This window comes from Apteryx mantelli, chromosome 3 (genome assembly GCF_036417845.1).
Source record: "Apteryx mantelli isolate bAptMan1 chromosome 3, bAptMan1.hap1, whole genome shotgun sequence".
NCBI classification, from domain to species: domain Eukaryota; kingdom Metazoa; phylum Chordata; class Aves; order Apterygiformes; family Apterygidae; genus Apteryx; species Apteryx mantelli.
The window spans coordinates 10,664,436-10,678,050 of record NC_089980.1 but is presented as its reverse complement, the minus strand read 5'-3'; the positions used below and the strand labels follow the sequence as shown (position 1 = coordinate 10,678,050).

The 13,615-nt window shown below is 36.4% G+C and overlaps 1 protein-coding gene across 2 annotated transcripts in view; it reads left to right on the top strand.

Annotated features, from left to right (window-relative positions):
• SPTLC3 (serine palmitoyltransferase long chain base subunit 3) overlaps nucleotides 1-13,615 on the top strand; it is a 90,472-nt gene that overhangs the window by 25,960 nt on the left and 50,897 nt on the right. For both annotated transcript variants that reach the window (XM_067294654.1, XM_067294655.1), the window contains exons 2-4: nucleotides 8,636-8,827; nucleotides 10,376-10,530; nucleotides 11,494-11,642. In XM_067294654.1, the coding sequence (XP_067150755.1) occupies nucleotides 8,636-8,827; nucleotides 10,376-10,530; nucleotides 11,494-11,642 (496 nt within the window). The remainder of the gene's footprint in view (nucleotides 1-8,635; nucleotides 8,828-10,375; nucleotides 10,531-11,493; nucleotides 11,643-13,615) is intronic.

The following is a 13,615-nucleotide window of genomic DNA, read 5'->3' as shown; positions in this document are numbered from 1 at the left end:
ATTCGACGCTGTGATCTGTGCCAGGATTGCTGTAACCTAAGCGTCTTATTTCACTTATTTCACTCTTTTGTCTGATTCAACACACCAGGCTTTCTACTCTGTAATTGCTGTAAGGTTAGGAAATACTTTCTGGTGTTTATAAGTATCTCTCTAGGTAGTGAACTTATTTGTCTCTGAAAGTTATTAAGTTCTGTCTGTACCCCCATGCTTCCCAGTTATGTTGAGCTGAGTCCACTTTGAATTCCCTGGGAGTCACAGCAAACACAGTAATAGCTGTGTCTGTCCTTGTATATATTGGCCTTTCTTTTTATTGTCTCTTGCTATTGCTTGTGATGTACAGATGTAAAGCCATTAGAAGAGTTTACCATATATTTCTTTTTCCCTGTGTAGTGTTTGGTATAAATGTTTTAGTTGGCATTGGATAGTATTTGTTGTAGGTTTCAGAAATTGCCATATAAACAATAACTCAAAGTAGCGTTTCCTCAGATTTGTGTCCTGTTCCTCTCCTAATCATCACATTGTGTTTTTAGGGTTTGCTACTGACATAAAAGCTCTCCAAGGAGAACCCTTCTCATTTGTCCCAAGTTTGTGTGCACCCATCTAAGCTTCTGTGGTGTAAAGAGATGCATGTGGTTTTACTTTGGAAAAACATTGTAATGTGACCATTCTGCAATGTGCAGTTCTACTTACTGGACAAAATTCATATCAGAATAAAGTATGTACAGATTTGTATATTTTGGGAAAATTGCATGTAGTAGACAGTTTTCTTATTGATTGCAAATAATCATTCATTGATGCTGAATCACACGTTGGTTGCAGTGTGTGCAGGGCTAGAAATTCATATCCTGACATACCAGAATGAGAGGTGTCTTGAATTGATATCTTTATCAGCTTAAAAACATGCAAAATTAAGACAATGATAGGTCCACCCTGCAAGTTCATCTCTGTTTTAGGTGAAGCCTTTTTCCAATGTTGTCTCTCGACTCTTACCAACTTCCTTCTGTGTCCTTCCAACCTCCAGTGCTGCACTCAGAAATATCATTTTGGTGTTTATTATTCACTGTCTTGTGGAATGGAGCTATTTCTGACATGCTGCTGTATAGCATCCAGCACTAAGAGTAATTCTTATCTAATCTGATAGTAGTATTTTAAGGATGGTCACTAGTGGCATTGATGGTAAAATTCCAATTTATTTTGTTGAGAAAGGGGTCAACTCAGAAATTTAATATTAATATACTCTGAAATTTTCTTCAGATGTTAAATAACCTGTATTCTTCACGTAGGTTACTGTTCAAATTACTATATGCTGTAAATCTGAGAGACAGGGAATTGTAAAACCATCTGTGTTGCATTTGGAACAAGTACTCTTCACAGTAAAGTATTTACTCTGAAAAAAATTATAGTTAGGGTGTTTTTTCCTAATTATGTAACAGCGTTTTATATTTGACAGGATATTTTTAATGTGATTGTCATTCACATCTGAATTTTCATAGTATTAGTGTCATAGCTGGTATTGCAGGACTTGATTATTTGGTGCTAAAAGAATTTATTATGAGATGAATATGTTGGCCTATCACTTGTGCTTGACTGAAAAAGTGGTGGGAAGTGTGGAAAGTGAAAATTCATGCCTTTGCCAGTATTTGCCTGTGGTAAGGTGTCGTGAAGTGGTACAGAGAGGCTGAAAGTTTTGTTGTAATTAGATAACAGTTGATTAACAACAGCCATTTCCTGATGACTGTGAAAAGTACAGTGAAAAGACACAATCTTCCTACAAACATAAAGTAACAGTGAAGAAACAAGCAGCAGTTAATACTATTTACAGGGGCAAACTTTCCAGAGTTCCTGAGTTGTTAGACTCTGTAACTCTGGTAAGTCAATAGTACGTGGATTCCTAAGTACCTAAAGTATTTTGAAGATGTCATATATGTTCCTAAATCTTCTGGACAGTCTTGGAACTTATATTCTTTGTCTTTACAGATTGCTTCATTATCATGTGTATATTTTTGCTAAAACTTCAGCAGGAGTCAATAATCAGTTAATGATTCTGCAGACACACAGTAACAAGAAATAAAGCTTTTTGGGTTGGCTGATCTTTACTGTTTGCGTAGTGTGTGAATTATACTTTCCTGTGGCTTGGTCACAGTGCAAGGGGCTGTACCCTTAATTTTAGCATCTTCTAGATGCATCAGTTTCATGACTATTTTTAATTTAAGGCTTGTCTGTATAGTTCAGTAAGCTATGAATTCTCCCTGTAGTCATCCTTGGTTTCTCTCTTAGAGATCTGAGCTTCTAATGTGTCATAACAGAGAAGACACCAGGTACTTACAGTAAAGGATATTATTGCTTGTAACTGAGGAGGTTTGTGAGGTAATCTCATTATGTGTCAATGGTATATTCATTGTAGGAAAATTCTGATTTTCATTATTTTGGTTTTCTTTTCTTTTACCTGGGGGACAGTGTCCAATCATTTAAGATTCACAGTCTCTATTGATGCCTAGGAATGGAGTTTGAGGAGAAAGCATTAATTATGGCAGTCAGCATGGCAAGTTTGTGTAGAACCTGAGAGTTTTACTCTTTGAGATTCAGCCTTCTGATGGTGATGTCCCACAGGTGACGGAGTTGCACACCAGCCACTTCAGATTCTGACTATCCGCTGGCAAGCTGTGTCTGGGATTCAGCCTGAGCATACCCTTCTCATGTCTAAAATGGGACCTGGGAGTACCTGTCTTCAGCCTTCGCTCCAGAAGGGCCCAGATATCTATAGGTCCTGTGTCCTACCTGCCATCCAGATGTGGCTGTCTCATACATCCTGGGATACCTAAAATTACCTACATTTAGGATTTCTCGCCAGTAGTTTTTCTTCCAGTGTTGGGGAGGAAATGTCTGTTTAGAACCAAGACATTGTGTGTCTCACTTAGCAAGCCATCTGCAAGCAATCAGATAGAATCGGTTGCGTCGGTGATTAGCAGTCTGTGCTCCCATCAGTTTTTGGCAGTAGCAATGCACTGCCCTAATCTGCTCTCAAGATTTCAATGGCCTTCTGAAATCTCACAGATATTGAGCAAACATGGCTATCATTTGGTTCACAGTTTTCAACACCTACCTCTTCATGTCTGTCTTGGTAGCTGTATGTGGATCAGTCAGCTTGCATTACTTTTTTATAGGTTTTATGCAACAACATGATAAAATCTGATCCAGAGACAGATGAAACATTCTTCTTAAATGGAAGGAGAGTAAAAGAAAGTTTCATCTGTTTCTGGATCAGATTTTATTCCTTGTGGAGAAGGTGCATTTAAAAACAAAGACTGTATTTTTCTCCCAGTAGTTTTACTTCACAGTTATAGCTGTCTGCACCTAGCTGTCTGCACCTACTGCTGCTGTATTGGAAGTGGCCATAATAGTTCCCAAAATGTTTAATTAAAGAGAGATTTCAAAAAGAAGATTAGGATTTCTGGATTTCTTTAGAGTGTACGTTGTCTCTGCAGAACAGACTTGTGTGAAAACTTAAGTTCTCAGATCTCAGTTTCACAGGCACAATTCTGCTGATGTGGTTTACTCCTAATTTATGCCAGCATAAGCAGTTACTTTGACATTAGTAAACTAATCAGGGCCAAGACACAGACTTAGTAATGTCATATCATCTCCATGCTGTTTAATTGATAGCTCTCCTCTTGCTGCATTTTTGACTCATGTCAACTAGCGCTATTCCAGAGGCTGTAGGACCTTAATTCAATGAAAACTGCTCTCCTCAGTTTAAGCGCAGTGTGAACAAATATGTGAACAGAGAGATTTCAGAGAATAGCAAAGTGAATGAGAAACAAGTGACAACAATTTTAATGCCTTTCTTAATGTCATTTAGTTTAATATTATTTAAGTATTATTCATATTATTGTATAGCTATATGTTATTTTTCTTTGCTAATGAAAATGTGTTTTGTAGCTTCCTCCTTTTAAAGCTGCTGCCAGGAATATGCTTAACAGACTTTGAGATCAGTTTATTTCATTTTTGGAGGGAGCTATTTTGATTAAAGTTGTTGTGTGTCCATTATGTTCAATATTTATACTGATGCCCATTTTAATACTCCTATTAGATTTATTGTTATTGTTACTTTTTAAATTTTAAAAACTCAACAGGTTAGAATGAGGTTCTTCATTACGGAAAAAATATAACTTGTTTCCAAATCCTTTAGTAATGATTAAATATGGGGCTATAAGCGGTATTGGATTTAAAGCTGGCTGTACTGTCTGCGTTGACATCACTCCTGCTGACTTCATTGGCATCAAAATTTTGCTCACAAATTCTATTGCTGTGACTGTCTTTCTAGAGACCAATTTGCAGCTGCCAGTGTGGCCTTCAGTCACAAGGGAGTGTAAGACAACACAATCTAGTAAGCTAACACAAGGAAATCGCATATTAAAATCCTGACTGCTCTTGGTTTCTGTGAAGTCAATGAAAACCTAGATTTGTTGAACTCAGTGGTAAAACTTCCATTCATTTCAAATTTCAGCTATAGACTCTCTGCCTTGGGTGTCCTTATTCTCTTCTTTGCTTTGGTGTTCCTCATATTGATGCTTGGAAAGAGTCCTTACTCTGTGGCTGACTAGTGAGAAACTACTTTGAATTGGAATGCCAGTAGAAGAAGTTTTAAAACAAGCCAATAAAATGTGGATTAGCATTTCACAAAGACCAAAGGATATTTACTCAAGATTTTTAAAGGAATGCAAACATAAAGTTGCTGAGTAACTCAGATGGGCCACAGCTTAAGTTTGCTATTCACCAGAGAAATGGAAGGTTAAAAATAAGATACAGTTTTTGAAAAGGTGACTGGGGAGATACAGGGAATGGAGTCTTCCAGGGATGTCTGATTGGACCTGTGCTCTTTAACATATTTATTAAAGCTCTAGAAAAAAGGAGTGAGGAGAAATAGGTGATAATATGAGTTGACAGTGCAGAATTCTTTGTGGTAGGGAAAATTAACTCTGGTTGCCAAGACCTGCAAAAAGGTTCTCATGGTACTGTGTGATACTCATAAAATGGTAGGCAAAATTGCATGCCAGCAAATAAAGAGTAAAGGACATTTTGGAAGGGGAAAATGATCTCAAGAGCACACATAGTGGTGTGCTCTAAATTAACTATTTATTGCCACCAGGGAAGGGATATATTGTAATTATTACAATAATTAATTATTAAAATAAATTACATTAATAAATGTAATTAGGGATATTTCTGAAACTGCGAACCTCATGGCAAAAAGGCAGGTAGAATTTTTGCAATCTTTACAAAAGCAACAGAAAACAAAACAAAATTTCATTTGCAGATGTATAAATCCACACAATGCCCTCAAGTATTATGTGCAGTTTTAATTCCCCTACCCTGCAGCTCAGAAAGGTATAATTGAACTAGACAAAGTGAAGAGAAAGGTGAGCATTAAAACCTAGATTTTTTTCCTGTCTAAAACTATTAGAGTGGACTAAAACTAAATACATTAAGACTTCAGCATGGGAAGAGGTGAGTATAGGGCAAAGTCATTCAAGTACAAAAAATTATGAGTAGCATAACTGGTTGAACAGAAAAGCTGAACAAGGAACAATGGTCATAAATTGTCAAATTAAATTATCACACAGTCTTACAATAAATCAATCATAACAATTCACAATTCATTTCCACAATATTCAGGTGTTCGAAAACACCCAAATTAAAAATTAGTTATCAGTTTGTAACTATTAAATGTGAAATGCCTCATGAAGTCTCTAAGCCACAAGTTGCTGGAAGCTGGGAGACTATACTGAGGAAAGTATCATTCTGTATATCTGCTTTTATAATCTTTGCCTGAGCATCTGCTACTGAGAATTGTCATAGTAGCGGTATGGGTCTAGAAAAAATACTGTGCACTACAGGTGTTCTTACAGATAATAATATAGTTGTGAGTGTAAAATTCAGAAGAGTGCCTGGTGTGATCTTTGAATCAAAGATATTTGTAAGAGATCTGCTGTATTTTGTTTTGGTGCTAGCATGAACAGCTTGATTACATCCATCTTCACTGTCTAGGTGCTTTAAATGCATAGTCTTCAATTCCAGCTCTTTCTTTTCAAATAAAACTTTGTGATAGTATGTAAAAATCCATCAGCAGCTTAATATAAAATGGCAATTCACCATCCTTCCACTGATGATTTTGACTGGCTGACATTGTTGAAATTCATCACAATGTTCAGTAACTCTTAGTTTGATGCTTGGATCTGAAGTTTTGTGCAAGAGCATCCACATTACCACTCTCCAGAAGTGGTAAGACCACTTGCTTTGGTTATTCCAGTCCTGAGACTCTTTCTCTACATTTTTGTGATTGTAAGGTTAGATTAAAAGCCCTTTGTTTTCCTCACTTTGGTTTTTAGAGAAGATATCACTTGGGGGGGAGAGGGGTGGAAGATTTGTTCACCCTCCTTTGTTCTAATTGACACTTGGATTTCACCATTCATAGACCATCGCCATTTTAGAAAATGCCGCCTTTGATGTCAGCAAGTGACAATCTGTGCTCTTATGGAGCTGTTGTAGAATTTATCAATGAGATATGTGGATCAGAGTCTGACTGTGTATTCTTAGTACTTTTGCTATTATTGATGCCGCTTTCTACTACCCATTTGTATTAAGAACAGTAGGTAACAGTGCTTACATGGTTCAGTCCATATATCATTACTGACTGCATAAAACAGCAGCAGCTGAACCCAGAACAAAGCCCAAACAAAAGGGGTTCCACTTCTGCCACAGATGAGTCTGATATAAGCCAAAGCTTCCCTGCTCCTTGACAAATAAAATATATAACAGCAAAGTGTTTCTTAATAAAATGATAAACAGAGTCATCCTGCTAATTCTCTGGGCTCAGATTCATTACCACATCATCATGGCTTGACAAACTAATGTGTCAACTGAATTGCTATAGCTGACCATAAATATGCTCTTAGCCCATGGCAAATGTAAGGTAATGTGACTTAGCTTAATCCCTGATGAAATACTTAAATTACCTTGTCATGTACACAAAGCTGTTGCGGCTCACCTGAAATATGACTTGACTATGTGTTTAACCCATTCTCATAAAATGTTTTTCATGATAAATTGTTTGAACTAAAAGGACAATTAACTTTTAGGTAGGAGTGCATGAGTAAAATTGCTTCAAACGTCCATCCTCACACAGTGAGAACCAGCTGTGCATACCTTCTTCCTTGCAGGTCTCTGTTTCTTTCCAGAGTCTAAATGTATTTCTATTCACCTCCTAATTTTTTTCCTTTTTGAGTTTCCTTCAAAATCCTTAAATTCTTTCTTGGGTCCAGCACTTTTTTTTTTCTCAAGAGAACATTGTGAATCTAGAATTAGACAGCAGGTTAAAATTGAAATCAAACTCTTCCCAGGATAAAGGCAACTTAATGCAATACAAAGATCAATAATATTATATGTAGGTCTGACAAGTGCAGGGAATTTACAGTTGTTCTTAATATGATCATTCTATTTCAGCTTGCTACATTGCATAAATAGATAAATAGTCTTTTTAGCTCATGCATCCTACAGGCAGCAATGTATTAATGGTGTTTCTTCATAAATGGGTAGACATACCTTATAACATGCTCAAAAATTATGTCTTGTTTTGTGGGGGGTTTTTTGAAGAGGACTATTTTCTGGATTAGAGTTTTTGATCTTTGAATTAGGTTGGACATTACTGGAAAGTAACAATAAATGCTATCGTATTTCGCAGAAATAAGGGAGTTCCCTCCTCAAAATAATATCCTGATAAGCCTACGGAGTATGCATTGGTCTGAGAAGCTTGCAATTGAAAGACTTTGTTTCTTTAATTTGAAAACTGGTGAAGTGTTAGAATATTTTCAAGATAAAATATTTGTCCACACACAGTTGTAAATTTTTAAGAGCGATTTACAAGAGGGTGACTAATCTCAGCAAACAAGGGGGGGGAGGGTCTTTCTCTCCACTTCTTTTTTTTTTAAGTACTCTTAGAAGTATGGAAGAAGTTATTGAAAATATAATCAAAAGTGTTTGTGAAATTGCAACAGAAATAGAAGGCTGGGATCACAGCTGTTTTGGATACTTCCTCGGATCTAAAGAACATCATGGTAAAGGTGCCCTATTTTAGACAAGGTTTGCTGTGTATAGGCTAGCTGCTGCAGTGGATTACACAAGACTCTTAGAAGCAGAGTCAGGCCCCATGTAGGTGAGTTTTCAGTGACACCCTTCCCTTTTTATAGCTCTGTCTTGCAAGAATGGAATATTGTGGTTTCCATCCAATCACCTGTGAAATAATTGTCCAATTACACAATAATATGTTGCCAGTCTTTCATAAGTATCAAATGTTTCAAAATAGATTAGGGAGTGGTGGTGAAGACACCTGCAATTGAGGACATTGGTGCAGAGAGGAGAGAAAATGAAGACATTTGTAGCGGTCAGTAGCCTCTGCAGTTTTAGAGGTCTTCCTTTTCAAGGATAGGTTGCATCAGCTGATACACTGTGAGGTCTAAATGCCTCTCCTAATCTGTGGCATATTAGAGGAAAATATTTGCCTCAAGGTCTAAGGTTTCAGTATGAGCTTTGATCAGATGAAATGTATTAACCACAAGTTTCTGTTCTGTATTTTCAGAAGAATGGAGTATCAAATGGGAGTCCCTACAAAAAACCATTTATTGAGCACTTTGAACGGACGCCAATGTATGTCGCTGTTCTTACTTTCTTGGGTTTTGGAGTGGGAACGATATTTGGCTACCTGCGAGATTTTATGAGAGCCTGGGGACTAGAAAAACGTAATGTTGCTGCAGAGAGAGAACAACAAAAAGTATGTATGAAAAAGATGTTATGTATCTACAGCTGAGTTTTCCCCTGCTTGCAAACTACATACAATAATTTAGCAAAGGCAGACAGCTCTCATCTTAGAAAAGAATATTTCACAGGGTTGAAAGGAATCACACACTGCAGTATAGTTTAAATACACAAACATACATATATATATATAAAATCATAATTTTCACAGACAGCATGCCTGGGAGATGTCATTCATTAGTGTCAAAATGCTCTCAGCAGAATTGAATCTGTGTCTTATGTCATTCCACAGAGAAAGAAAGCTCTGAAACTCCTTAGTGTTAAATATAGCATCCCTCCAAAGCTCTTAAACCCTGAACTTTCTCTGTCCCAACTGGCCATCTTACTTTGTCCTTTGTAGCCATAGGCAGAGCTAATGTTTTTATAATTGTTGACTTGCGTTTGTTGATCTACTGGTCACAGAGCACTCAGGAATCATTGTCTATGCACAAACCTAATGTAGCCTGAATTCTTGTGAGTCCAGACCTAGAAATTTTAGCATCCCGCATAGTCCTAACAGAAACTTGCACCTCAGCAAGTTTAATCGCATTCCAACTTTGTTTAGATTTTTTGTTGCTCCTCCTTCTTCTCTACAATTTGAGCTATCATTTACAACAAAACCTGGCATAATGGAGGAAAAGTGTGAATAGTATTACTGTTCCTCTTACAATTAAAATTACTGAAACAGTATTTTCTGCTTTGGCTTTTCAAAGATGTGTGCACTGCCTGATGAAGTATCACGGTGCAAAGGCATAATTCACATTCTCATGGAATAACCTTTTTAGTTCACTTCATGATTTGGCAATTTGTGAACTACTGTAATTCCAGACATGCAAGTTAAATCTTTTTACAGCCCCACACGCATTACATGCTCAGTTAATTTTCCTTTCTCCCACATATTTAACTGCATGCTATGTTGTTTTATCAGCTTATTGTATCCAATGACTAATATGTATATATTGCTGTATTATATAAAACTTTGTTTTGGTTCTATTCTTTTCATTTAATTTCCAAGTAAAATCCATAGATTCAAACTAATTGTCAACCAAACTCTTTGCCATCAAAAGGCATTTATGTGTTAACTAGCTGTTTGCACATCTGGTCAAGGGCAAAAATGCCCAGACCAATTATGCTGGATTAGCTTGAATCTAATGAATCCAGTGTTTAATGAATTATAATGAGTTGTTTATCCCAGTTTTGCAGTCTGCTCTGCACGTAGCAAAGCATTCTATTTGAAACATGCAGTTTCTCCAAATGAAAGCATCATGGCTCCTTCCATTTCCAGCTTTCCAAATATTGGATTGGAAAATTAGGCCAACTTGTTGACCATAAAAAATATGAACAGTATTTCGAGGGAATTAAACTGAGACATTTGCTGATCAGAGTTGTACATGACATAGGAACATGTGGCTGTTATAACCCTCTATTTACTAATGAATAAGTTTTTCCTTTTTAATGGCAACAACATAGGTACATAAATAGACATTTTCCTAGCAATATAACCCTGTGCATGTTTTTAAAACAGGATTTTGTGCCACTTTATCAAGATTTTGAGAACTTTTACACCAGAAACCTCTACATGAGAATACGTGATAACTGGAATCGTCCAATTTGCAGTGTCCCAGGGCCTCAGTTTGACCTTATGGAACGTGTTACAGATGATTACAACTGGACGTTTAGGTGAGTCTGCTTACTATCTGCAGGTGTCAGCTTCATAAAAATAACTTCTGGTACATCTGCAATGCACAGAAAGCTGCATTTAGCCCCTGTTATAGAGCCCCTCAGCTCTGTAACATCATACATCAGCATATTTTTGCTGAAATCAGTATAGTGCTGACAATCTGTTTCCATTCTTCTGAATATTGGTTGACAATGCAGTACGGAAGGGACCAAACGCTATCACAGATGGGCTTTAATTGGCTGTGTCAGCACAAGAGTATTTGTACTTCATTATAATAACAGACCTTTAGTCAGAATATTACAACTGACTTTGTTGTACCCCTGTGTTAGGATTTAAGTCATAATTTCTTCCATTGTGTAAACACGGTTTCTGGTTTACACAGTGAGCCTTTGAGCTGAGTTTTGAGCAGTTTACAACCTGAAGATTTGAGTGCATTCCAACTGTTACTGAGCTAAATAGATAAGGAAATTCACCACAAACAAAGTGGGTTGGCTATGTTAACAATGGGTTTTGGCTCACTGAGAATGTATCATAATGTTTCCCACCCCATTTTCCTAATGTTTAATTTTTTTTTTCTGTGACAGCTCTGGCATATTAATTACTTTGTGGAAGTTGTTGACAAGTCACTTGAATAAATAGTGTTTGTAAATTCCTTATAAAAAGTCCAAGGTGTTTTTTTAAAAAAATCCATAAAGGCACCATTTTACCCAGTACCAGTATACTGCCATCTACAGCCTAGAATATGGAAAACATTCTGAGCAGGATGCAGTATCTAGCCAGGAAAATAGAAAGCCACTGGAAAAAACTTTTAGGATATTGAAGTATGAGGATTGTAAATTCCCAAATAGGAATCAAAAAGTAGAACAAAATTCATGGGCAAATTTTAATTTGTGTTTTCTTTTGGTTTTGTTTGGGATGGGAGGGAGGGTTGAACGATTCCTTAAAATTTGCTTTAATTATAGGCTTACAGGAAGGACTATCAAGAATGTAATCAATATGGGTTCTTATAACTACCTCGGCTTTGCAGAAACGGATGCTAATGCATTGAAAACTGTGACCAAAGAGTTACAAAAATATGGCACAGGAATCTGCAGTACCAGACAAGAAATGGGTAAGTAGAGTAAACAGCTAGATGGTCACCAAAGTTTCTGTAACTAAATGCTTTTTCATACAGATGTCTTGAAGGAACTGGATGCTTAGAGAATTGTAATCACAGCAACAATTACTTGACTGACTACTAAAAGTGATGCTTAATTTTATTACTTATCACATAGGATTTTTTAAAAAGGAGAAAATGTTACTGAGCTTTGGAAAAGCAAAAAACAAATGTATCATGTAGCAGCCTTGGATATTTAATGAAGAAAGTAACAGGGCTATTTTTTAAAGAGGTAAACCAAACATTGAGACTTCAAGAGGAATTGTTCTAGGGCAAATTTAACTGCATCACAGATTTATATTAAGTTACCACATACAGAGTACTGATTAGTAAAATGAGGTTTTACATACTTTCTTCTTTTTATCCCATGTTCTAAGATTATATTGTAATGTTTTATGAGACATGCACAGGCACAGCACAGAATTTTCCAACACACCTGTAAAGAAGAGAGTACAAGAAGGCTCTGGGTGACTTTTTGGTTAATATATCCTCTATGAATTGATTACTTTTTAGGTGTGTAGGCTGCATATAGTATTATCTTCAGTCCTATGTTTTTATATAAAGCATTTTACTGAACTAATATTAAATGTGAATATAATGATGCATTCCTAATAGTAAAGTCATTTTGCATTTTGGTGAAAACAACTTCCAGCCATAGAAATGCAGGGGGTTTTTTCCTTCAGCTTTTATTTTCTTGGGAACTGTTATGACTTTTTTTTTTTTTAAACAGAAGCCTATAACTTTTCTGGTTAATTATTTTTCATCTGTTTTGTCAGTGGCATATTCACTTTCAACAGCTGTGCTCCAACATCCAAATAGAAGGCTATTTTTCTTTACTAAAAAGTATCAATGGATACTCAGAAACAAACCCTTCAACTTATGATTTGTGCACTTTACTGCCAAAATAGCTATGTTTTCCCTGCAACTATCATAAGGATTTTGGAAAAAGAAAATCCTTTTAGCAATAGCTTAAGCAAAATGGAAAATTTAGTCACTATTCCATTTCTTTTCTTTAAAATTTTTCTGGCTATTTATATGTAGTCTATACTGGAGATTTACAGACTCAAACAGATTTTACAGATGTAACTAACTGGATGATATTGAATATGTCTTGAAGTATTGGCTCTTTCTTAAACACCGCATTCATTCCTACCGCATTCCTAATCCTTCAAGATGAGCAGTGGGAGATTCAAAGGTCTTTCTTCCCACAGGGCTTGGGTTTGTTGGGTTTTCTAGCAGTCTGCAGTACCTTTTAATTTGCTGCTCTTTTTGATGATCAGGCTCTTTTGATTATTTGGGATATATCAGCAACTCAAGCACATTGCTATCCTAAAGCATTCTCCTTCCCGAACTGGCAGGGGAGGGGTAATCTTCAGGAATTTTTATTATGATGAACCTGAATAACATGAAACTCAAATGAAGAGATGCTATTTGTGTCCAGTTCTGCCTTTTATTAGTGATGATGACGAAGACAGCTTGGGGGTTTTCAAGCACTCGTTTTGACTCAGCGTTACCGTTCAGCTTTGAGTACCACAACTTGTAAGGCTCCAGAATTGTTCTTGGGTAACTGCTGTCTGTTGTCTTCTGTGAGTTATTGTCATTGGCCACATCATTCTGTAAATCTGATGGATCCTTCATGAAATCTGACCAGCAGGGAGTGTTAGAGCAAAAATTAAATAGCTTCTGACTGATTGATCTATATGCCTTAAGAGCCTATTAAAAATTATCCATCTGATAGAAAATCTCTTTCACAAAATTTGCATTGTCTGTAGAAAAGTATCAGTTCTTAAAAACAAAAAGTAAAGAAAAATGTTCTTTCTTTGCTTATTTTCCATTTGGAACAATTAAAAGAATGCTCTATAGCCTGCTGATCAAGAAGGCTCTGGATAATTTTGTTTCCTCTCTGATGGGGGAAAAACTTGGAAGCC